Consider the following 25,529-nt stretch of genomic DNA (forward strand, 5'->3'; position numbering starts at 1 on the left):
CCGCGGGCCTGAGAGCCACAGCCCGGGCCCGCGGCGTGGGGCCGAACGGAGAAGCGGTTTTCCGTTCCGCCCCACGCCGCGGGCCGGGGCTGTGGGACAGCCGGGGCTGTGGGACAGCCGTGGCCGTGGCCAGGCAGCAGCAGGTGCTGCCCACACCCACGCCGAGGGCTGCGGGAAGTAGGATGCTCGGGTAGCGCTTTGCCAGTGGCTTTTCATGTTCTCGTCTAAGTCCTTCCTCTTCTTGTCCACCGTCCCTGTTACCCCTCCCGACCGAGGAAACCCTCGGGTTGTGGTAAACAAAACGTCGTGGCTTGTGGACGTGAAGCACTGGGGAGACAGAGCTGAAGCCAACAGTCTAAAAGTGTATGAATTCCCTACGGACCCTCATTTCTGCCAAAATTAAAACGTCTTTGGCTGCAGGCAGATCTGACTTCCCCTCAGACTCATGTGGTAGCTCTGAGGCACAGCCATGCCCGCGTGGGGCAAGGCCATGCCGTCCCCGCCGGTGGCAGCCCTCTGGACCCCCAGTTTGTGAGCTCCAGTTCTGAAACATCAGACCTTTTGGGGGGATAGATAAACAGCTTTTAAGACTTCTGATGGCAACCCTGTACTTGCACAAATCCAGCTGCAGCATATGTTAGTGATAGAAAACTTACGTCAATTTCTTTCAACGTTAATAAAGGCAGAGGCTCTTGCTTATAGTCCACAGAAATTCAGGGACACAAGAATAAAAAAGTGTTCATTGCCTGCCTAATGACACCTTTGAATACTAGTTTGATTTGCAATGGTCATTTGTGCCTTTTAAGTTGCTTTTTTCACTGATATTTAGGAGAGGAAACTAGGAGAAAACTTTACATCCAAAGAGACCCGGATGCTGTCATATTCTCCTATATTCTTGTAATCTTCCATTCTGCAATTCTGAGTATCTTTTAAGTGTAGGGTATTTGGAAATATGTTATTTTGATAGGTACTTATTAATTGCTAAACTTCAAGTAGAACTGGTTAGGGTTTTTTTGACTCCCTGTTCTAATTCTCAGGTTTTTCTTTCCTCAAGATGACATTGTAAAATTGTATTTGAATAGTGAAAAGATTTGTTAGAGAACATGAGTGCTGCAGATAGTGTTAAAGATACGGTAGAGCAGAGTGAATATAATGGCAATTTTCCATGACAACTAACTTGTCCAAACAAGCAGTGGATAACTGCCTGGACTTGTTTGTTGGCCAGATTTTCAGCAACCACGGCACCTTGTAAAAATTCCAGCAATGGTTTAAATCTAGATATTTGTGTGATGACAGCTTTTCAAGATGAGCTTGTTAGCCCTGTAGAGCATAAAGTTCAGGGTCTAGTGAGGGACAGCTGAGAAGCTGCCATAATTTTGCAAAGTGTGCTCACCTTCTGTTAGTACCGGGCTCTGAAGGCAAACAGAAATCTGGTTTAAGTGGAATGTCCTGCCACAGGCAAAGTCAGATATCTGCTCATTCCCACTCAGCGCTCCAATTCCAAAGGTCCTTAGCTAGCTAGCTTCATCATGAGGAGAAAATTGTGTCTACACAAAAACACAGGAGGATGGAACTGAATGGCTACATTCAGTCGATGTAACACTGAACAGCAGTATTATTGATGCGCAATCTTGTCATGACGTGGCATGAAAACTATCTAATTCCTATACAAAATGCATTTTACTGAACTGAAGCAAAACAAGACCAGAATGTTTATGGAGTTCTCCCAAACCTGTATGACATTAATGAGCCTTGTTTTAAGCCACAGAGTCATTTTGCTAACGCTGTGTGGAAATTAAGGTGCTTTTTAAATTAGCAATAAATTTTCTACAGTAAAGACCTACCAAACTGGTAACTGTGAGTTTCTTTTTCCACTTCTCAACCAATAAGTGTCTTGTGACCAATGACTTTGAGATTACAGTGGGATCCTTTAAATAATAACTTCCCTTACCAATTTATTAACTGCCAAGGATAAAAGAAAAACCAAACCAAAACCCCCAACAGTTTCTGTCTAGAATTTTTATCAGTTTTCAAGGACAATCTTATCTCTTTTCTCAGACAGACTAATCTCAAGTAAGAGGAGGCTTAAGTAGGTAAAATGTGCTGTCTGTACTTGTTTAGGGAGATAGAGGAATATTTTCTGACCTGCAGTGCTGCACTACTTCTGTTTGTCACTAGTTTGTCACTAATACAGCACATGGTATGTCATCAATATGCATAATTATTTTCTTATGCTTGATAATTTAGGACCAGTATAATTAAGAAGTTTTACTTGAAGGGTGAGTAATAAGCTTATATAGTTATGAGACCTGACTTCCCCCCTGTTTCAAGGTCATAAAAAGAAGACATCGCTACAGCAAGACCTACCTGTGTATTTTATTTATAATGCTACAGAAAATAATTAGAGCAGATGTAGCCCAGCTGCCTTAACTGGAGATACTCACTTTACATTGTGGTTAATTAACATGGTATGAGACCCTTTTTAATATAAATTCAGGTTCTGACTGTAGACATCTCATTGTTTAATGCTTGCAAGCTAAATTATTTTCTGAGATGGATCTGGTCTACCTGTAGGCACATATACCAGAGGGAAGATGGGTCACTGTGCTGCACGGGTGCCCAACTCAAGTGAACATATGGACTGTTGAAGACTTCAGTTTCAGATTTTTGTTCCTCACTGTAATTCTTTTTTTTCTTTTTCCCCCAACATGTCCTGCTTACACTTTCCTGGCTGCTACCTAGTCAGTATCCAGCACACACACAAAATGGTCTGAAGTTCCCAGATGCTGATCAGAGGCACAGGCAGCCAAGGTTTGCCAGCTCTCATCTCCAGCCCATTTGCTGCTTCTTGCTATCAGACAGGTTAAGCTCACATGCTATCAACTGCTCCCAGACAAAAATAAAACAATTCAAAAAAAGCCTCTGGGGCCTTACTTTGTGATGATGTATCCTTTCTGAAGCCTTAGACTGCATCTCTATTAGTACCACAAAAAGCTGTGATCAGTGATGTGCTGCAGATTGCCAGGCACCACAACATAAAAGGACAGTGGAAAAAGGATGCTGAAATGTAGCTGGGACGTGTGGCTTAATGGGACTTTCTGCCAGGCCTTTGTGCTGGAGCTGTGCCACCACATGCCAGACAGTGGGTCTGGACACTTCTGTACAAATACAGGAGAAATAATTTGCTGTTTTCTTAAAATTCCTGGGTTTTTGTGTAAGAAAACATAGATTGATAAGAAATCCTCATGCCAGTAATAGCATATTCAGTTCAGGGAAACTCCTAAGACCTATCCCAATGAAGAGGTCTGTCAGTACCACACCGGAAACTTCTTCCTATAAATGACACCTAAATTTTACTAAATAAAAGGGGACACGGCCTTCCTGAGGGCAATTTTGAACAGACAGTAATGACAAGCACAAATCAACAGCAAGGCTCGCAGCAGCAGTGGGAATGCAAAGATGCTATTGCAGCTGTTTTACAGGGAACACTAAGCTGTACTTTGCTGTTAAACTTGTGTTTTTCTAGTGCGCAGGAGCTGTGCCTTTGAGCTGCCCAGGGCTGCACTGACCTTCCCAACAACCCCAGTTGCTCTGTGGACTGGGTGGCACAGCAGATGTTCTGCAGCTTCACCTGTGTGCACACCCTGGGCTCAGCTACCAGCAGTATTTATGGGTGCTTTGGATATGAGATTGGCTGTCCCCTACATTTCCATAACTCCAGATTCAACCTTGTTTATTTTGGAAAATGTAACATTACTTCAGGTGGACTAGCAAAGATGGTCTCAAACAAAATGTTTTTCTAGCAGCTGCTTGGGAGCTATTACCTCCCTCCTGCAGGCACTCAATTCAGGTGGGCCCTGATCTTGAAAGCCTTAACTACAAGCTGCTTCAAAACCACCTGGAGCTGGAACAAGCCCACATCAGAAGACAGCAGTTCTTCTGCTTTTGTTTAGTTGGCACACTCATTTCTTTGTGCATCTGGGAGACTACCCGTCTGTCTGCTCAAATCTGATTCCTGTTTGGTAGCAACTCTATAAGCCACAAGCAAAATTAAACAAAACAATAGTGTATGTCTTCTGAAGGGAGGACAACTGGCAAAAATATAAACAAATTATCTTGACCTTCTGCTTACAAGTGCTCAACATCTAACACGGAATGGAAGGTTTAGGTGATTTTTCCCCCCTCTAGTTTTGTGTTAAAGTCTTCACTTTTGAAAGAAGTTCATGGAGCAATTCTGAAGAACTGAAAGAGAAAAATCTCACGAAAAAGGCTCTTCTTACTCTGAGTAGTTTTGGTTAGGAACATCATTGAGTGAAGAAACATGCTTTTCTCCTGCTCAACTTGTTAAATAGGGGCAAAGTATGCGGATAGATTGACCATTTCCTGCTTTACTTATCTGTAGCTGTGAAAATTAAACAATCCAGTTATCTCTCTGTAGAAGTACTTGATTGCGTGTAATTAGATCAGAGCAATCGTCGGTTTAACTATGGTCATCTGCCTTGTTTAAGCAGACTGCGATTACCCCAGTTCAGTTTAGAATTGTTATTTTAATTCAGTGTTCATTTGTCATTCAAATGTGCTGTTCAGTCCAGTGCAAAATGTATTTGTCTTCAAGGGAGTGGCTCAGAAGGTTGTGTGGGGTGTGCACAGGCTAACAGGACTCACATGAAAGACTGAGAGACTGTCTTTCAGAAGCTCCTGATGAAACTGAAATGCATTCAGGGACCTGACCTAGATCTGGGAAAGGCTGAGAGCAAATGCAGGATTTGGTGCAAATGCAGTCGGTTTGGGATACCTTGTATGGACAGAACTACAGCCGATGATAAGGTCGGGCCTGGAATATTATTAAAGTGAGGCTGCAGTTTGGGTTAGAGGAGGGGAAGACAAAAATGATTTTAACTGTCTGGCTGTTACTTAAACTGTTTGTTACTAACAACAAAACTGAGCAGGGTGTTTAATTACACAAGCAGCTTCTTTACTCAGACCCATTTAATGCATCTGATTGTGTATCTGCTTCCCCACATGCTTCCATGCTTGCTTTCTAGCTGCCTGTTATACAAAGAATATATCCTTTCTTTTGGACCACAAAGTCTCTGTAACATCCTCCCTTGCAGGCTGCCTTGTAGCCTGCTCCCCAACGTGGTGTTTGCTCGATGCAACTTTACTGACCGGTGTATGATTTTACTTGATGCAGAATGAGAGATTAATTCCTGAGAAAAGCCTCAGCACTCTCCTTTTGCTAATATCATTGATTTTGCTGATGGATTACAAAGTCACCTTTCTGCTGGTATTAAATGGCTCTCTACTTCTGAGAGCGTAGCTTTGTCAGTATAGCTTTTAACATACAGCTTGCAGCATGTGCAGATAAACAACAATGTTAGTAGCTAGACAAATTGTTTGGAGCATTTACTAGTATCTGTAAATAAAAACTAGCCTTGACTTGAAACCTTGAAGGTTGATCTGAGTAGTTTCCCTCCAAGAGTACCTTGCCATCACAAACAGGGCTACGTTATCAGTCTTGGATATAAATTCCAAAGCCCACTTTGCCAAGGGGAGGAGTTTCCTTCAGATTAAGTCTCCCCCAAATCAGGCATGGATCCATACACGTCCTGAAATAAACAGATGTACCTTACTAACCCATCCTTCTGAAGTTCCATGTTGCTTTCCTGGCTACTCAAGCTGTGTTTTTCTTTACATGCCCTCTCTTGATTCAGGTGGATCCTGATCATTTGTTGCCTCACCACCTAATAGTTGGCATGCAACTACTTGTTGCCACGCAAGAAAAATTTTTTACAGTGTCCACTTGCCTGCCTGTGAATTAGTACTTGTTTAAACACAAACATCAAACAACAGCATCTAAGGAACACATTCATGCACCAAAACAGTAAAGGTTCTCTCTCTGGAACAAGGGAATAGTAACGATGTATGGGAGGGATCTGGTGCAGTTCTACTAGGAGGGGAGCTACATCTGTGCTAGTCCTGTCCTTTCTCAGTGACTATATTGATATGGACTTTTCTGAGCATCATACAAAACTGACATTTTGTCCACCTGGTGAAACCCATAAAGTGATGTTCACAGAAGCCTGGAGCATTCTGAATCACAGGCAGTAAATCAACCCAAACTCCACTTGAGACCCAAACCAAATAGAGGACTGAATCCATGGGCTCCTAATAGTAGGTTTGTATCCACTGCATTGCTTTCTTTGTAAACGGCAAGCCCAAATCGCTCCGTAACTTTATGTTCAGACAGTGGTTATTCAGTCCTCTTGCTCCTTCCACTTCAAAATGGTGGCTGTATTTGGTTGGACTGAAAGACTCTCTTATGGGAAAGAAACAGAAGAAAAGGGCAGGTTTTCTAGATCAAGAGCCAGTGTCTGTATGTAGAAGAATGACAAGCTGGCAGAGTAGAAAATAAATTCACCAATGAATCCCAGACAGCTACACACTCGTACCAAGTTTTCCTTTTACCTAGCTGGCAAAGCAGCCCATAAGACATCTCAAGCACATTGAGCTTTACACAGAAAACAGGCTATACTGGAGAGGCAGTCATCTTGAAGCATATGGTCTTGTGATCTTTTAAGTTTGCATAGCATAATGAATATGCAAGTAAAGTTGCTTTTTTTAATTATTTATTATGTTTCCAGTGGTATATTAGTACTCTGGTTTAAAAAAGATCTGAAGGGAGGAGATTTACACATGACATATACAGAGGTTCTTTTTTAATTGCCCTAACGTCCAGAAAACCTAGTTATGATATAGTTGTAGTGGGCCACACATTTTACTTTCATCTTGAGTTATCTTCTAGCAGAATCTAGAGTAATCTTCTAGCAGAAGTTGGAATTGGAGGGTTTAGATTTCTGAAATATCTCAGAACTTGCATCCTTCATTTTTATTTATGGCTGATCTTGTGATGTATTTCCTCCAGTCTACAGTATAGCTCTTCTGTACTTGCATCTCCAAAGAGAACATAACTAGTCACCTTGCTTTCCATTGGCAATAACCTGACAGGATTGTCAAAGTACCTTACCAATATGGCATAATCATGTTAATGAATGTTAAGGATGTGATAAAAGCTGTTTGTTCACCGATGTTCTTAATGGTCCTGTTCAACCTATTCCTTTTATTGATCGGCAAAGTTCCTCCCTTGCTCTCAGAGAGGCTGCCTAAAACATGGAAAGCGGCTATTAAGGCTCAGCATTAAGGCTCCATCTGTGCATCAATTGTATCAATTTCCCGTTCTGCCGCTACTCACAGTTCATCTTACAGCTCTTTTTTTCCTATTCAAATGTCTAGCAAGAAAGGGATGAGAAAATAGGCAGTAAACCTCGTCTCCCAGAGTTAATGGACTACTCCTGTCACAGAAGATCAAAGCAGGATATATTTCTGTGCTGTAACAGAACAGGAACTGTCCCTAAAGCTCTGTGCAAAAAGTATTTGTCCTTCAATGGCAATCTACCATAGATAACACCCTTCTGTGGAAGACCTGTAAGACCAGGAGCAAGGTGTTAAGCACAGGCACCTAGGCCCTTCCAAAGGTCCAGACAACTTTAGGGAACTGAGCTGGCTAAGGAGATAGCTGGGTGTTCCTTCAGGAGGAGTCCTGTGACCTACAGAGATGCAGCAGGCAGTTCTGCTGCAACGGCCTTGATGGTTAATCTGTGCCAAGCTGAGTGCCAAAGCCCTGGAACATGACAGTGATAGAAATCAAGGGGAAGGCTCTCACATGTTTCCTCCTGAGTCAAGGGAAAAGCTCTCATACATGTTTTGCACCCTCACAGTTGCAGTTAGAGACACTAAGAAAGTGTGATTCTGGCATTCTGGAGTTCAGGTGCCAGATGCTGGTTGGGATCACCATCACTGTCTTGAGCTTCTTTTTTACATTCACCTCAGAATTTCTCCATTTGCTCCTTGTGGTGTTTTTCTTGCTGTACTTGCATATTCTTTGTCTCCTTTCCCCCTCCATGTCATTGCTGCTTTTCAGATTTTGTTAACATATCCATAGTATATTTAATATATATACTCTCTAGACATATAAAGAAATAGTTTCATACAAAGAGGTTGCAAACTAGTCTGCAAATGTGTCCTAATTTTTGGTACTTACATGTGAAAATGTAGAATTGGATCAATAAGGAAGCATATAGCAAGAGGGTTTACTCCTTTTTAAAAGTGTTGTAATAGCCATATATTTCATACCCTGCCTTTCTTCTTTTATTGTAGAGTTTTAGTTCTTCATTGCTTCCACCTGAAAGCCATCTGGTACTGGTTTCCAGTACGTGGCATGTTTTAGGCCAAGGAGGACTCTGATGGGTCCAGCTGCACTAGAGAAACTTGAATAAGACAGTTTTGTTACCAGAATATATTTTTTAAAACTTTTTTTTTTTTTTTTTTTACTAAATATGAAACAGGAAAAGCAAGGGGAATCCCCTACCCCAACTGCCCTAACAAACTGAAACCTAAGTACCGGTGGGCAATACAGATCAGGGTGACATTTACAGTTTTTATCAGGAAGGAAAGGTTATGGGGGAGAGAGGGAGAGAGAGAGAGCGCGCAAGTATTAACCCAAACGGTATAGGAAGTGTTGAAGGATGTGTGTGCCATTGAGCTTGTTTTTCTGGCACCTCCCCCGGCTCCATGAGCTGGTCTGACAGACATTATCTCTCAACAAGCTGGGTTAAAACTCTACACAAGCCCTCTGGCTTGTCAGGAGGTTTGTCAGCGAAGGTCTGTGGGGATTGTGCCATCCCGTGGAGAAACGGGGTTTTTGCCACCTACAGACCACAAAGAAAGGCTCTTGGAAATAAATGGAGAAAACTTGCACAAACCCACTGATGCCACTGGAAAAGCAGAACACAAATTAAATTCTGACGGCAGATGAAGCAGCCATGCAAAATACCATTCTGTGCTTTGGTTCCACTGAAGTATTAATATCTCGGTTATCTTTTGCCTCCAGAGAAAGCAAGTGCATGGACTTCTGGCGTTCCTTCCTTCAGCTGGTTTCACAGGGTCCATTTTAGCATCTTAGTGTAGATCACCCCTGTTTAAAAGTAATTTTTTTATCTGTGGTAGCTTTGAGTCTGTGCCTTTTTCTTGGCAGTGTCTTCTGCTTCTTTTTTTTTTTTTTTTTTTTTTTTTGCCTGGAGAGATATGCAGGCTTTGACTTCTGATCCACCTTACTTACCTTAACGCCATGTTGTTCAGATGTAAGCCAAAGCCAGAGCGGGGACAGCACGGTAGAACACCTTGAGAGAAATACACCACTGTAGTGTTACTCGAAAGGGGAAAATCTCAAATCCGTCACTGTGGCTCTCCAAGATACTGCTGCATCGTGACTTGGCTGTCAGGAGATAGGCTGCAGTTTCCTCACATAAGCAAAACAAGCCTCACACAAACATCCAGAAATGCACTGCAGCGAGATATTTGAGAGTACAGGTCTTTTGGATTTCTGCACCAAAATACTGAGTTTCAAGAAGATTCATGAGCACATTTGTTTTCCCGAATATCTACTGAAGGTCTGGTAGAATACAGACCATCCCTTTTGGTGGATAATTGCCTACCCTGATCTTTACCTCCTTCAATGCAGGAGATGCCACAATATCTATTTTTCTCTTTGTTACCAGATGGGATATAGGTAAAGCTGCAGGGAATCACTGACCTGGGCCTGTCTTACGTTCTTCCTGACCCCTAATCAGCCACATTATCTACTATACCTGCTCTGCTCAAAGAAACCTACCAGTTGTGGGGCTTACTTAGCTGCACACCCACACCAAAATGGTTGTGTTTATTGGTGAGATATTGAAGATTCAGCACACATTTCATCAGCATGTTACTTCCTGAAGATCTGTTCCCATCCACCTCTCCTGTCCTCAATGCCCCTTCTGTTACACTGGCACAAATATTTGTCCATCTATGACATAAAGTGGATAAAGTGATTTGGGACACCTGAGAAATAATGTATTTTGTCGGTTCCCTGAGGTAGCCCTGAGTAGTTACACCGCGGCTGGGCCAGGACATCACTGGAATGGTAACAGCCAGGTAGGCAGGAGAAAGGGTGAGATCTGTTTCAGCTAGCTTAGGCAGCAGCGCTACCGAAAGCAAAGCCTACAGAAAGCATGGCTGATTTCAGAGCACACCACCGTAAAAGAGGTGCCTTGTCTCCTCACAGCTGGCTGCGAGCTGTGATGGCGAGACCTTTTTTTCGAAGCAGTGTGGTGTTGGATTGACTCTGCCACTTTACACCGTTAGGTGATGCAGCTGAGCCCATCAATACCCCACTGAAAGAATGCCCTGAGCCCATCTAATACCCTAGTGAAACAATGGTCTTGCCAGTAGCTGTGCCACGTATTTTTGAGCTGGCTTTGGCTCATTTGACCAGATTTAGCCGATTCAACAGCAGGATATTTACTTCTGTTTGCTGCTAGTATGGCAGCTTGCTTTATCATTCAGTCACATGAGACATCACAAGGAAAGCAGCGGTAACACACAACTGAATCAGAGAAGGAAACCAGGAAATAACTCCTTCGGTGGTCTTTCCCTTATCATCTAGCCACACCTTGAATGTTCTACTGTGACCTGAGGTATCTGTCACCTGGGTTGATAAGACCCTGCAGTATCTCCAGTGATAGAACTGGCTCCAAATTCCCAGAATTTTCCCTCAGGTGTTACTTAGGGAGAAGAGTGCACTTTACCACTGATAATGACTTTAGCTAGCCCTAGCCAGCTCTTCCTGTGTTGCAAAGGAGCTGCAAGCTTTCTTTGCAAGATGAGTTGGGTTGACTGTAAGGATGAAAACAGGTCTGATGGTAATTTTCAGGCCGTTCTGGTTTATAGCTCATTTGCTCTGTACTTCAAGCTGAACCTGTTCTCTTCCGTGAAAGCTGCTTTGAAAATGTACATCTTAACATCTGTAGAGAGCACCTTTCAACTTTGTGTTTTGCATCCCACTTGTGCAGATAGTAAAGGAATTTCCTTTGTGATAGCAAATACATTTTACTGTGGCAACTTTTTGATAAAAGACTGAGAGGTGAGACACTTTTCATCTTGTGGCTAATACTTCCATCACTTTCAAAGCTTCTTCTTCACACAGTTCCAAAATTATGATTTTGATATTTGTCTACTAGCATGCATGATCTGCTGTTGTTATTACAGCTTTGATCAAGCAGCTCTACCAAATAAAGTTGCTCCAGCTCAAGACATCACTTCCCTCTGCTTTTGATGATACTTTCTTAGCAGGAGTTAGTGCCCTTGCAACACAACTAGATGGAGGGATTACTACTCACATCTCAGTGGGTTCAGTTCACAGTCTAGCATGTTAAACTGTTACTCACATGATTGCATCCAATGGACACCACAGCACGGGCACACATTCCCCTTTGCTGACACAGGCAGGAAAGGACAATCTTCTCTGGAAGAGGAGAAGCTAGAAGTAGCTGTCTCACATGAGCATCAGCACGTGCACATGGAGTAAGAGTTAAAGTCCTTTCGGTCCATGCAGCAATACAATTATTTTATGCAAGACCAAAAAGATGACTGCAGTAGCTAAGGAAACATTATGGTTTTATCTATGCTTTATATTACCTATCAGCTCTCAATTTCTACTAGGTTTTGATTCCAGTTTTCACTGCAAGCAGTGCCTCTTTAGATGTCAATGTCTCTGACTTCTGCTACAACCCAATCCTGTCAAGCCACTTTTGCAGAAGTGTCTTTCCAGAAGTTTGTTTCATTTCAGTCATTCCTACCCCCAAAATGTTAAATCCCGTTAGTCAATAAGGATGTCACATCCTAAAGTAATTTTTTTTGGTGTCTTTGTATGCATTGATTTACATCCATTTTTAAAAGGGAACTCTGGAGATCAGGGGACTGCTTATCTTACTCTTACACTCAATGAAAACACTGAGAATACATGCCTAAAAGATATTTAAATCCTGTCTTGCTTAGGGACAAGTAACTGATTAGAAAATTAACCAGCCTTTAAAAATAATATCCCAATGATTTCTGATTTTTTGTGACACCCTGTGAATTATTATAGACTCTCAATTGAGTAAATCTGTCTTCATGTAAGCAGAAACAGCTGATGTAGCACAGACTGGTCCAGCTAAATAAAGCACACTGAAAAATATGACCAAAATACAAACCTTCCCAAGATCCTCCCTTTATACAGAGGACAAGGAAAATAGTTGCCAGTCCACAAGATGCTACAGTGGTGGGCAACAAGCCACTGCAGCTCAGAGCCAGCCAGTCTCCCAAAGACTTCAAGACCATCTCTAGGCAGGTAAATAACTGTGTTGTGGAGTGCTTGAGAAACTTGTTGAAGGCTTCTGGCTGAGAAGCTGGTATCTGTACACGGAAAGAGGGCTTTCTCACTATTTCGTTTATGTGCAAAACCTTCTCCTTCAAAAGCTGCCTTCTGAGGCTGGGCATGTGGACACTGCATCTAGACTACTGAAAGAGATGCCTCCCACCCTGCCCTGCACCCCTCAGTCCTGTTTCCAGGCATGCGGTGTCTCCCTGCTCTCCTGTCCCAGCACTGGAACCTGCCTGCCTGCACAGTAAGGCATCGGCTCGGGGCCTGAGCCAGCCAGGGCTATGCTGCCTGTCACGGGGCCAGAGGAATCGCTCAGGTCAGACAGAACCAGGGGCAGAAGCAAGTGCCCAAGCTGTGTTCATGGGGAGGAGCAGGACATGCCCTTAAGCAGTAACATACCTTCCACAGACTCTGCCATCTCATACAGTGTGTACTAAGAGCATGTCTTTCACTAAATCTGCTAGTTTTCCAAAGTTTCTGATTTTCAAATGACCTGTATTTTAATTTCTCTCTTTGGCATCCAAGATGAGGTTTGAACGACATCCAAGTACAGCTGGTTCTGTAATCTTGCATCTAGTTCTGTAAAAACAACTTCCTTTGGGTGCTGAGCAACCCCAGCTCAGTGCCAGCCTCCCATGTGTCTGTCTACACTGCTGTCAGCTGGACCTCATTTTGACCCTAGGGTTAAGGGTGTAGAAACAAGGTTTACGTGTCCATCCAGATAAAGGCAAAACTATCCATGAATCAAAATAGCCTTTATGGAAGAGTTTTGCTTGGGCTTTCTTTGGGAAACATGTATCTATTACATGTCTCCTTTTTTTTCTACCTGTAGACCAAAGTCTTAATGCAAACTGCACCTCAAAAAAAGCTGAAGTGGCTCTCTGGGGAATAATACTAGCTAAAAACATTGGTACATTGTTAATCCTGATCAGAATATCATCTCACCACTCAGAAGAGTGAGATCATGTGTTTTCAAAATGTGTCATAACTGCCTGAAGGACATATGACCACCACAGTCAGTTTCTCCTCTCGACTGGATTAACAAATAGAAAATCAGTTTTGACTAACCAACACAAGAAATGTATTTAACAAGTATACCACTTTGGATCCCAGAAGACCCTAACATTGCCTTTCCACTCCCTGGAGAGGCGCTTTATTTCACAACAGTTGATGCTGTGTAATATGAGTGGCTTTTTCTATTCAGCTCTAAGACAGAAACCTGAGTGGAATCAACATGTGTACATGTAGAAAAATTCCAAGATCTTAGAAGTTTTTTATATGCAACTCTAGTGTATTGTAAAACAAAACCGATTCAGTCACTCTAGTTATGCAACAGAAAATAAGTGTGCAAATTATTTATTTTTCTGCAGAGTAAGGAGGATTAAAAACACCACAGAGTAAGGAAGCAGAACAAGGGCTCAGTTTCTTTGTTAAACAGCATATGACATTTGGTTGGAGACCAAACAAAATGTCAAACTTGTCAACTATGCAGTTTCATTTCTGGAAATGTTGAGCACATGCCATTCTCCATTAAATATAATTGAAATGGAAGAAGTTCACACTGACAAATCTGGCCCAGCTATTCAGATGCCTAATCGTGGAGATAAGCATCTAAACTTATACCTTATATTTTAAAACCTGCCTAGATGTATATGGTGCTGTACACTCCTCTCATTTTCTCTTAATCCAGTCTCACTTTTTTTTTTAAATCACAGCCACCTCTGTTCTTTGGTCCCAGAAGCCATGCTAACTCTACATGCTCTGCCAGATCAGAACGCAGCTCCTTTAAACAACTTTGCTTTTCAGACTCTGTTTTGTAAGAAAGTAAAAAAAAATACAACAGTTTTCTGTGCCAAGGTCATTAAAAACTACTTTCTTATGCTGTGCTTCAACCAGAGATCTCCTCCCTGCACTTCCTGGATGCAACACAGCCATCTATGGTTCTAAAAATAATCCTTTTCCGACAACACTGCTAGCCTGCACATGCTAGTTACCCACACGACCACGCTGGACTTCTTGGAGCTCCTTAAATATAACCATGTGCTTTCAAATGAAAGGCTTGTATTCATATTCCAGTGAAGCCACTAACAAATCAGAATATATCTTTGCAATGCTAGTCCTCAGGCAACCTTTGGATCATCCCCACTACTTGCTTTTAAATATGTAATTTACTTTTATTACATTTAATCTGTCCATGTCTGTTCCTGCCTTCCCATTATAAAGGCAGCATATTGTGCCTGTCAGTTACTAAGCTAGTGTAGCTGGGAAGGCACATGCAATTCCTGAGCTCACAAATTACCTTTTAATTCAAGTTAACCTGACGACTCCTGTATTTTGAGCAATTAGGTTTTTTTCTGGACTGCAATGGCAATCAAGGGTCCCTAAGTGAAAAAAAAGCAACACTTTTTTTGTGAGGTCAATATATTTACATGAGCAGTGAATACAATTTCTGTCTCGATTGCAGAATTCCCTAAACTATGGCATAATTATACTTTATACAGAAAGGGCAGCCTACAACAGGAAAAGGAGCTTTCTTATGCACCTACTAAAGGGAAATGACAAAAGACTAAAATTTGAAAGCATTAGTAACTGCCTTGCAACCAAAACAATGAAAAGGGGATCTCATTTCCCCTTTCTTTAGTTCTTGTTATACTGCAGACTGTAACTGTAACCCTTTGGTCTGGGTGGGATCCTCTACAGCAGGACTGACTGGACACTGCCGTTACACGCGGCAATGGAGTATGTTCTGCTCCCCGGGGTCTCTTAGACCCTTCAGCTACTGGAGGAAGACAGGAGCACGATCCAAGTCAGTTAGGTGAAAGCAGAACAGCAACTTCAGCGAGACAAGCTCTGTAGGGAGAGGTGATATGTTTTCCTTGGAGCAACTGATACAGTTGAAAAAAAGCAGACCAGCTTTCAGGAACACAAAAGCTCCTTCACGAAGCCCAGAATCAGTGGGTGAAGGGGAGGCGGAACAATAGCTGCCTTCTCTCAGGAAGGTTAACCATCACTGTGGGACGAGTCTGGCAAAGATTTTATACTGTCTGAATACAGCTATTTATTTTTTTTGCATGGCATTTAGATTTTGGATTTTTATATTAGTGAAATCTAGTTTAAACTAAGTTTGTCAGCTACTGCAGCATAGTGGGAATTCATACAATTCAGCTCTTGGGTTCTTTGCAGTACCCTCCTGGAGATAAACCCACACATCTCCCTGCTGCTCAGCACAGGTCTTTTTGGTTAGATATCTCTGTGTCTTAGAATAGGATTTCTCATTATCCAAAATTATATCAGCTCCTGCTGATAGTTTTTCACTTCATGTTCTTAACCTTCTGCGACTGACATCCCAATCATCTTTGCAGCAACTGAGCTGTCAAATGGAAGGCTGAGACTGCAATCAGAAAGAGCACACCAGCAGGAAGAGAGTGAATTGGTATGAAGCAGAAAGCCAGTGCTTTTGTGCAGCTACATGATTGTAACACTAGAGAAACATAGAGCTGCATCTTTACAGTTGGAAGAGTGAAACTGCTGTGCAAAACTAAACTTATCTTCACTATATACCCAGTCCACCTTTCATTTAGTCAACATTCCTTTCTTTTTTGTTTTCTCATTAAACAGGGAAGCTGGGCTGTGCGTACCCAACATAAAATTTTAAGAGGGAAAAAAACCCCAAAACACCAGCAGACACCTGTAAGTCTGCAATCCAGACTCCACTGCTTTTAAAATCCACCCAAGACATCAGCTATGTCACTTGGAGTAAAACAAGAGACCTTGGGAGAAAAAAAATCTTATTTTGAAAGGTGATTTGAGGGACACACTAAGGCCTGCTCTCCAAATTCCCTTGAAATTCTGCCTCACACTTGTTACAAGCAAGAAGATAAAAAGCTCGCTCACTTATCAGTAAGCCTTCTTTTTCCTTTCCTAAGCACGCTGGCAAATTTCAGGCTAGATATTTCTAGATCATTGCTAAATACATTAACAGTATGCCAAGTGCTCAGTAGCACAGTGTTGCTCAAGAGCAAGCCCCTTATCAGCAGCTCAACTGTATAAATACATACAGCCAGTTATGAAATCCATCATTTTTTGATAGATTTTGCAGATGTGACAAACTAGACATGGGCTAGACATTAGCTGTACTCCAACATGTTATAAAACACCTTTCTGAAGCTCCTATTATATAAGACATTACAAAAATGAGATTTTGACCTTAATGCTTAACCACCACTGACTGCCACTAGTATTTTAAAATAAGTTTAACAAAGACTACTGGTAGCCCAAACAAGGCTTTAATGTTGCTTCAGCCCTGGGCCATCACAGGGCATTCATTTCGCAAAATGAGACCAAGAGAGGACATGTTCCTGCTGAACTGCAGCTCTGTCCTGAAGGTAGGGCTTCCTGCAAGACAAACCTCCTTTTCATACATGTCACAGCAGCAAACCACCCTCCTTTAGCCTCAGGCCTGAGAAAGTAGCTCTTCACCCATCAACAGGAAAACTCTTCTGGCACAGTGCCCCCAGAGCCTGCAAGAACTTAGCAAATTGTACAAAACCAGATGCAAAATCTGTCAAATGAGTGCTGAGTTACCAGAGTTAACGGTAACACAAAGCTTTGAACTGATTATCTCATAAGTGAAGGTATACTCCCTTTGGGAAAAATGAGAAAACCGTGTGTATGTTGTTCTAGTGCTTTGAGATACAAGGCTAGCAGAGAGAACTTTCCACCAGTCACTCATTTTAACCAGAGTAATATGGACCTGGTCTAATTTTCAAATGGCACCCTGGTATATACGCTAGCTTTTCCACCAGAACTACATGAATGGTAGCTTTTAAAAGTAAAGAATGCAAACATAAGCAGCAAAACACTTGAAGGCAGAAAGGGACCAAGGTCCATCTTGTTACCATGGTTTAGTCATACGTAGAATATGAAGTAAAATGAAAAGCAAAAAGTAAACACCTGGGTTTGTACAGTAAATCTCCAATTGCAACGGCAACACAGAGGGTGATGACTACATATTATTAAAGATGTCCACTCTCTCATTTCTCTTTCAGGAAAGCCAAAACTGAATGAAATACACATAATTAGCAGGAAAAAAATATTAAAGGGATGTAGTAAAAACTAGAATAAGCAAGTTTCCCACCAGGTAAGTACCACTGATTTTTATAAGACTCCAATTTTACCTTAGGATTTAAGTTCCCTCATTTGTGTCATGAGTTCAGCCCCAAAACATGCGAACTCCTTGAAATATTTATATAGACAGAAATCCAAGTAGCACCATTTTGTCTTATACACACCTAGACCCCTAAAGTCTAAGCAATCCAAGCAGAAGACGAAAAAAGTCACGAACAACTGTTCTCCCCTGCAATAAGCAGGTATCAGTCAGGTGATTAAAAATTTATTCTCACCCTATACATGGTATTCAAAGAAACAATACATACAAATATCTATTTATCTCATGATTACACAAGCCTCTTGAATTTAATATTTTGAACCATATGACAAGTTCAAGATACTTTGTCAGATACAACAGGCAAATCTCAAAGGAGAGTTCTCGAACATATGAAAAAAAATCACGTCACCTAAGTGACCTCCACGACTTACACACTCCAGCAACAGACTGTATTTATAATGTATTGTTTTAATGACACTGTTAACTTTCTCTTGCAGATCTGCTTCTCTCCTGAAGGAGTCTTGTATTTTCAGACATGGTTGTTTTGTTCATTCCAGGACTTTATAAACATTTACATCTGTCTCATCCCAAATACTGTTGTTACACAGGCTTTTAATTCAATTCTTCTTTTCTAACTAAGTCTTTGCAGTCTATCTACATTTTAGTAGAACTTGTGCACAGCACAAATTAATGCAAATGGCTTTCTCAGTGTCGTACTGAAAGATATGCATCCAGAGATAGATTGTCTCAACATATCTTTCAGTAGTCCAGGCTGTATTTTAAAACTAATTATATAGACTTATAAAAACGTATACAAAAAATTATCCTTGGATCAGTATAATGTCCAAGAAACAGCTGGTAAAGATGTAAAATTATTCAGGTATTTCTAACTCTGAAATTATATAGAGTGTTATGTTGTAAACTTAGGTTACACAAAGAAATAACTTTTTCTTAAATCAAGAACTCTGTAACAGAATAAATAATTTACAAGCTTGAGAAGATTTGCATTGTTTCCTACACAAAGACTTGTTACCTATATTGTAAAACGCTTGGAGGAACTAATATAATTTCTGCCGGTGGCTGTAAAACTTAAATACCTGGTTTTGTTCACATAATTCCCCTCTTCAAATCTGCTAGAGGTAGATGAAGATAAAATGAACCCCAAAATGTAAGGATTAAGACATTGCAAATAAATTCTAACCCTGCAAATCTAGTGAACATACGTTCTCACCAGATTTACTGAAAGCAGTTATTTTTTCTTTCTTTTTTTAAATAGAACAGCACTCAATTTCTTCCTTCCATGTTGTCAAAAACGGTGCTTGATACTGTCATAAAATAATTTTCAAAGCATTCCTGAAAGAGCAGAAGCAGGTCCCACCTCGCGCTCTTCAGTCACTCTGACACATTTCCAGGGACCGTCTGTTGAAGAAATGCTGCCTACCCAGCACTGCTCAGACAGCCCCTGGGCCTTGCTCTGGAACGACGAGAACAGACAAATCTGTAGATCCCACCGAAGGTAACTCGGGGAAAGGTGCTGGAGTGACGGAGGTGGAGCTGAAGGCAGGAGAGAGAACTGGGCAACCTTCACATCCATTACAGATGGTGACCTTTCCAAAGGTTTCTCAAAAACTATTTTTAACATGGGTGTCTGCGTGCAAGGGCTGCAAAATATTTGGTTATTACCACAAAAAACAGAGATTTTATTAGGCTCAGGAGTATTTACAAGATCTCATGTAAAGCCTTTGTTTTGGCATTAGAGAAAATTATAAAGCAATAACAGAATTCTCTAAAACATGAATGATTTCATTAATGCCCTGATGGACCAAAATAAAAGTTTAAGGTGAATCGTTTAGATCTGAATTGCTACTTTTCTATAGCTTGGCCTGTGGCTTCAAGTTTTCCAGTGTCTCCTTCTCATCTCTCTCCATCTTCATGTACTTTCTTCAGCCCAAATCTATCTGTGTGTTGAAGCCAAACACAAGAAGGCATACAAGAAATAGAAATGAACTTGGTGGCCCTTTTTAAAACTACTGAATGATGTATGTTTCCTCTTCATCATTCATCAGACAAAAAGGAGGAAGCATCACTACATACCCGAACATCTGCATAAAAGTGCCTCCAAGTTTCCTCACAACAGCAATGCTGGCACAATCACAGAGACAGGATTCTTTATCTTTTTCTCTCTCTGCATGGTAACTGTAGCCATCATGATCTCATTTGGTATCCAAAAAATGTAATTATTTCAGTATACCTTCCACAGCAATTTGAAGTGTGTCTTCCTCTCTTTTAAGTTACCAGTTTAACTCAATGAAAATGATCGGACGGACTGAGATGGCAAACCCCCACCATTTTACATAATTCAGTCTGTTTGGTTTAGTTACAGAATAAATATCCTGGTGGTTAAACTAAACCCACAGATCTAAATGAACAAGGCGATTTTGTGCATTCCAGAATCAATGCATATTTAAGTACTTGCTTTCCTTCACAATATTATTAATCTCCAGAAACTCTTGCTTTATGGACGCTGAACCAATTTACTTTTACTGCTTTCCTGCTCACTAAGCTTGAAGTGGGTGTAAGCTAAAATGCCCAACAATGTGCACAGAATCCCAAGGCCTTGATTAACTGACAGTGGATCCTTAAATAAGAGGCACCCTCCCAGGAGAGTGATGCAGAACTTGAAATGTCCAAACATGTTATACCTAGACCTCTGTTAAGGATAACAGCAATTTTCAGTATTATTTTTTGTAAAAACAAACACTTGGGAACTTCATTAATTACATCCAAAGCATGCAATGGTACGTCACGTTGACTTCAACTAATTCAACTTTTCTGCATCTCTGCGGCTATGAGAATTAACCTCCACCTAAAGTCTTTCACCCATCATACACTACAAACTGACTGACACGCCACCACTTCCTCAAGGTGGCCGAAGCGTGGGTAAATATTATTTGTAGGTAAGAAGGTCAGGTCAGTAAGTTAGCCACCATTATCTACACAATGCCCAAACAAAAAACCAAAATAAACTACAATAGGAACAGGCTTTTCCAACTTCATCATTTAAGATAAAGCAGGCAGGTTACCAAACAATTTTCCCACAGTAAATCAGCCCAAATGAATGCTGACATAATTCATCTGGAAACAGGAGAAACAGCTAATGCTACAAAGGATACGTGACAGGTGATGTATTTCCAATGATCCAGTAAATGGACAAGTTTACCATAAAGGCTATTATTCCAGACAGCAGTACCATTATCTGTGGATTAATGGACACAGTCAGTAATCTGACATGCTTTTGGCCATTTGTAGATATATTCCAGGTTATTTAGTTTCCTTTCAAATGCAAAATATCAGGCACAAAAAACATATGGAGAACAAAAATAGAAACAGCTTCAAATCAGTACAGACACTGGTGATATGTATAAGTAGCTCAGGGTACGACGTCCATAAATACATACTGATACAACCACAAGCCTTTTCTCCTTTACCATCAGTAAACATTCAAGAGTGATATGGAAAATCTGGCTACTCATACACAGAAGTTGTAATCTTTACCTTTGAGACAACGTCTTATTTATGTTCATAACACAAACTATTTTGTAAAAATATCCAGTTTTATTATTGAGAATAGTTGCTATCCCGTTCATAAACTGCAGCACTACAAGAAATGACCCATCACTGAGCGGCAAAATCAGCAGTGGTGAGAATATGCCTCTGGCTCTTTTTTGGACAGAAGGATAAAGAGAGAAATTAGAGCCTTCTTAGTGATAATAAACTAGCAATTCTAGAGGGCAACCAATGTTGGCATCCTTCCGCAGAAGAGGAGCTGAGAGTGTCAAAAGTGAGCATGCTTATCCCTTTTCTGAGTTGAACAGTAAGAGCTGGAACTAGGGCACTTAACATATTTTTAATTTAATACACTAGGGGAAGCTTCTCGATTTTTGTCAGATTTTCCTGTTGTTCAGATGCCCTCTAAACAGAAACTAGAATAAGGAGGTAAATCAATTGACAACAGACTCCTCTAAGAGGAAGTGGGGCAGACGCAACAAGGGTTCTTTCTTACACACGCCCCTCTCACCTCATTACAGTCGATGACTGCACAAAAACCTGTTTCACCACGAAACAGATCTTAATACAAGTTTAACTAAATCAATGATCATTATTTAAATTAAAATAAAGTCAATAAAAGCCTTACCACAGCAGAAAGTGTCCAGGGCCCAAATATTCCCCCTTCTCCAAAGACTGGCTCAAAGAAGGGTATGATGAACAACAACATAGCTGAGGACATCGGCGCCTGATAGTACAGCAACTGCATAGAGTTTACCTGCAACTCATGCTGCTTAGCTCCTACCCACTAAAAGCAAAAGAGAAAGCTGTTAAACTTGCGAGGAAAAAAACCCCATAAATTGAAAACTTGAGAAAAGCGAACTGGCTCCTAACAAAGAGGGAATCTCATGGGGACAACACTACACAAACAGACTGTTGAGCATCATCGTATACCTTTGCCTAACTGGAGGCCCATGCATTTGTCTCTTGCAAGCACACAAGCCACGTAAGGAGAAAATCACATGCAGGGTCAATGAAAAAACCCTGAGTGCCTAAACCTTCCTTTTCCCATAGCCTGGGGGTCAAGTATTATACTTGAGGAAGAACAAAAAAAGTAGCAGAGCTGGGAAGAAAATGCTAGGTCCCTTCTATTCTCAAGACAAATTCCAGATCCTGTCTATGATGAAGCAGAGTGCCTTCGCCTAAGCAGAGATCTCCTTTTGCTCCTTTCTCCTCATTTTCTTCCACACACAAGCTAACAAAACCAGTAAACATTTGTCTGTCTTTTGCTGGTTTATTCCAAATTTACTGGATTTCACTTCAGGATTGAGTATAATTGACTGTAACTTGGATTTTCAATGTAGCATACTTTAAGAAACATTAGTTATCTATGGTTATGAAGACAGATGTTAATAGCTAAAAAGATGCATCTTCGTATTATACTGAAGAATGACACTTACATACTTCATAAAATCATGTTAATTAGTAACAAGGATTCCAGCATATAAACTTGCTAAGTATTTTTTAGAAATACAGAATAATTTCACTCAGCTACTAAAATTTCTCCAAAACAAACCCTGTCATTTAAAGTTATGCGGCACCTCTCTCCTCCTCCTCCTGTGTCAAAACAGGACAGAAGACCATTATTTATGATCTTGCACACTACAGGTCAAAGAGCCTCACTTCTTTTGGAGGCACAATACACCTGTTACAGAGCAATTTACATTTAAATTGATGATGATGACTATCACATCAACATGAGGGGACTTTACATCAGGAGGCTTTTACAGGCGGTAGTGAGCTGTTAGTAGAACATTGCAGCAGAAGGGGCTAAGGCAGTCCTTGGACATAGCTATTTTTTCAACCATAAGCAGCCATAAAAGTTATATTGTGCATATATATTAACACACCCTCTACAGAAACACCTTAGACTGTGTAGAGTGGAAATAGAAGAAAGGGTAAATAGCTCAAAGACACCTGCTCGCGCAGGGAGGTTGGCCCAGATGATCTCCAGAGGCCCCTGCCAACCTCAGCTACTGGAAAACGGCCTTTCCAGGGAAAGGCTCAGAGGCAAGGCCCTCACTTCAGCATGGAGATCATCTGGGCTTTCCAGAAAAGCGGAGTTTTAGCAATAAAGCAATCTTCAACCCTTGAAAATACGCTCACGGCACATTAAAGATGACACCCCAAATCCTAGCAGCAAGGACGATCAATTCCTTAAACAATTTAGCAGGGGTTGTGGTGAATTATCACAGTTTGCTGATTTTTTTTTATTATTTTTTTCTTTTACAAATAATTAAGGAGGGCTTCCTGGCAGGCAGGATGCTGTTTAAAGGTGACCTAACCAAGGGACAGCGGCCTGAAGACCAACCAACACGAGGCTCCCGCCCTCTCCTCCCCCTCTCCCCCCGCCATTACCCACCACTTGGTAGAGGGAGGTCACCAGGACACCCAGCGTGGCGAACGCCATCCCGAGGACGCTGAACTTCACGTCGTAGTAGGAGTTGAGGAAGACGCCCAGCGTGATGGGGACCTAACGAGGGGGACAGGCGGTTTTAGGCCGGACCGCCACCGTCGCCTCCCGCCCTCCCCTCCCCGCCCGCCCGGCCTGAGGCGACGGCCGAGCCCCGCCCCCTCCCCGCTCCCCTCAGCCCCGCCGCCCGCTCACCAGCGTGAGCTTGATCCGGAGAGGGAAGGTCTTGCCGTAAGCCAGGCTCTGGATGACCACGATGACCGGCGTGGTCATGGCCTTTGCCAGCTGGTAGGTACCGATGGTGTTGCTCTGCAGGGAGAGGTTGGTGAAGACGACGAAGCCGCAGAAGCTGAGGGCCAGCGGCAGCACCTGGGCGGGCTGTAGGCTCTTGGGGGAGAAGGCGCCGAGCGCCTGGCACAGGTAGAGACCGAGCCAGGTGATGGCGAAGTGCACCAGCGTGAGGCTGAGGTTGGGGAAGCCCAGCCGCACGTACAGCCACTTGTTCAGGAAGACGATGCAGATGGAGGCGGCCAGGTTCACCAGCAGCCCCGCCGCCAGCCGGCCCTGCGTCGGCAGCCAGCCCATGGCGTCCCGCGGGGCCGGGCAGCAGCGGCCCAGGCACCCCCGCCCCAGGCAGCCCCGCCGGCCGCCAGCGCACCGGCCGGGCCGCCGCCGCCTGCCCCCGCCCCGCCGGGACACGTGGGCTCGCGCTTTCCGGTGGCCCCGCCCGCTCCGGCACAGCCCCGCGGGCGGAGCCGCCGCTCCCAGCGCCTCTGCCCGCCCTCAGCCGCCGCGCTCCTCACGGCAGCCGGGCAGCGGTCGCCGAGCGCACCCACGCCGGTGGGCAGGACCCCCCCGACCACCCCCCGGCTGCCCCGCCGCGGGCAGAAGCGGCTCCTGCCCGAAGCGCTCCGAAGGGGCTCCGGGCGGCCGGGCCGGGCGCTGCCGGCAGCACGGGCGCGGCGCGCATCGCGCCCCGGGTCGGGCCGCTCACTGCGCGTTTGCACGTGTAACCGGGCCAGAACAAGGTTTGCGAATAAACGGTAACAATCCTGACTTGGGAGCTCCCAGGTATAACCACCTTTGCACCGCCTCAGGATTACAGCAGCGTTTTGCCAACTACATAACGTAGGTGACAACAGCACAAGCCCTGACGCAAGCCAGCCCTTCTCTCCCAGCTGGCAGTAGCCCTTTGCTTTCCCTCTTCCTCTGATGTTCCTTTCCTCCAGCCCCCTTCGTCTGCTTTCTTCTCCCCTGCTTTCCACGTACAGCTTCCTGCACTCTCACTTTCTACTGCACCCTTGCGCATTCTGCTCCTGCCAAGTGATGTTTCTAGTCTACAGCCAGCACTCTTGCATGTAGCAGTCATTAAGGAAGTTCATACAAACACCACAGTTGTGCAATGACATTTTAGATTAGAATGAAGAAGCACGTTCTGTTTGTGAAGCACTTTTATTAAAAAAAAAAATTAAAAGGTTGTATTACAAATATTGTCTCTGAAGTTGGTCTGAATTTTTCAAATTGCAATCGAAATCTGAGGGGTTGAGTTTTTTCCCCCCCAAAGATCAGAACAGTTTGTCCAAGTCACGGTTTTGATCTTTTTTTACAACCAGAATGTCCATGTTTGTAAGATTCTGCAAGTATCCACATGAAATCCTATGACTGAATTTCATATCCCAAAGGATCAAGATCCTGGTCCAGAAGCATCAGAGAAGATTCCCTCAGCTTCTGCAGAAGCTTTCGGAGTTCTTCTTTTGAAAATACCTAAGAACAAAAAAATCCACCCTCACACACTGAAGTTGTATTTATTTCCAAGGAACATCACTGATATCAAAGTAAATGGTGGTTAGATTACTAATGTTTCTTTCTTTCTAAGACAATGTGAACATCAGACATTTCAGAATGACGTTTAATAAAGGACTGGAAGCTAGCAGCAGTATCCAAAATGTGAAGGCAGTCTCAAGATAGCTCCGTGTCTCATAACTACTACAGAGATTAGTGGTAAACAGCCAAGTTTAATTTTCGTGCTATTCCTGGCAAAG

The 25,529-nt window shown here is 42.6% G+C and overlaps 2 protein-coding genes across 2 annotated transcripts in view; both read right to left on the reverse strand.

Moving 5' to 3' along the window:
• Positions 1-17,677: 17,677 nt before the first annotated feature.
• SLC35E3 (solute carrier family 35 member E3) lies at positions 17,678-24,198 on the reverse strand. Its single transcript, XM_056339921.1, has 5 exons — positions 23,683-24,198; positions 23,437-23,547; positions 21,664-21,822; positions 20,642-20,724; positions 17,678-20,170 (listed from the first exon to the last, which is right to left on the reverse strand). Exons 1-5 carry the CDS (start codon positions 24,070-24,072, stop codon positions 19,984-19,986), a joined length of 930 nt encoding a protein of 309 aa, XP_056195896.1. The 5' UTR covers positions 24,073-24,198; the 3' UTR covers positions 17,678-19,983.
• A 722-nt stretch (positions 24,199-24,920) lies between these two features.
• Positions 24,921-25,529, reverse strand: part of NUP107 (nucleoporin 107) — a 32,055-nt gene continuing 31,446 nt past the window's right edge. The window contains exon 28 of the mRNA XM_056339919.1: positions 24,921-25,251. Coding sequence (XP_056195894.1) covers positions 25,144-25,251 — 108 coding nt within the window. The 3' untranslated portion in view covers positions 24,921-25,143. The remainder of the gene's footprint in view (positions 25,252-25,529) is intronic.

This window comes from Falco biarmicus, chromosome 5 (assembly GCF_023638135.1).
Source record: "Falco biarmicus isolate bFalBia1 chromosome 5, bFalBia1.pri, whole genome shotgun sequence".
Taxonomy (NCBI): domain Eukaryota; kingdom Metazoa; phylum Chordata; class Aves; order Falconiformes; family Falconidae; genus Falco; species Falco biarmicus.

Bases quoted from the DNA above. Each gene is read 5' to 3' on its own strand.
- SLC35E3 (XM_056339921.1), bottom strand. From the start codon at position 24,072: ATGGGCTGGCTGCCGACGCAGGGCCGGCTGGCGGCGGGGCTGCTGGTG. The intron at 23,548-23,682 runs GTGAGCGGGCGG...CCCCCTCGTTAG, and splicing joins TCCGGATCAAGCTCACGCTG to GTCCCCATCACGCTGGGCGT. The intron at 20,171-20,641 runs GTATCCTTTGTA...ACAGAGGTCTAG, and splicing joins GGAAATACATCACCTGTCAC to GTATAACATGTTTGGACATT.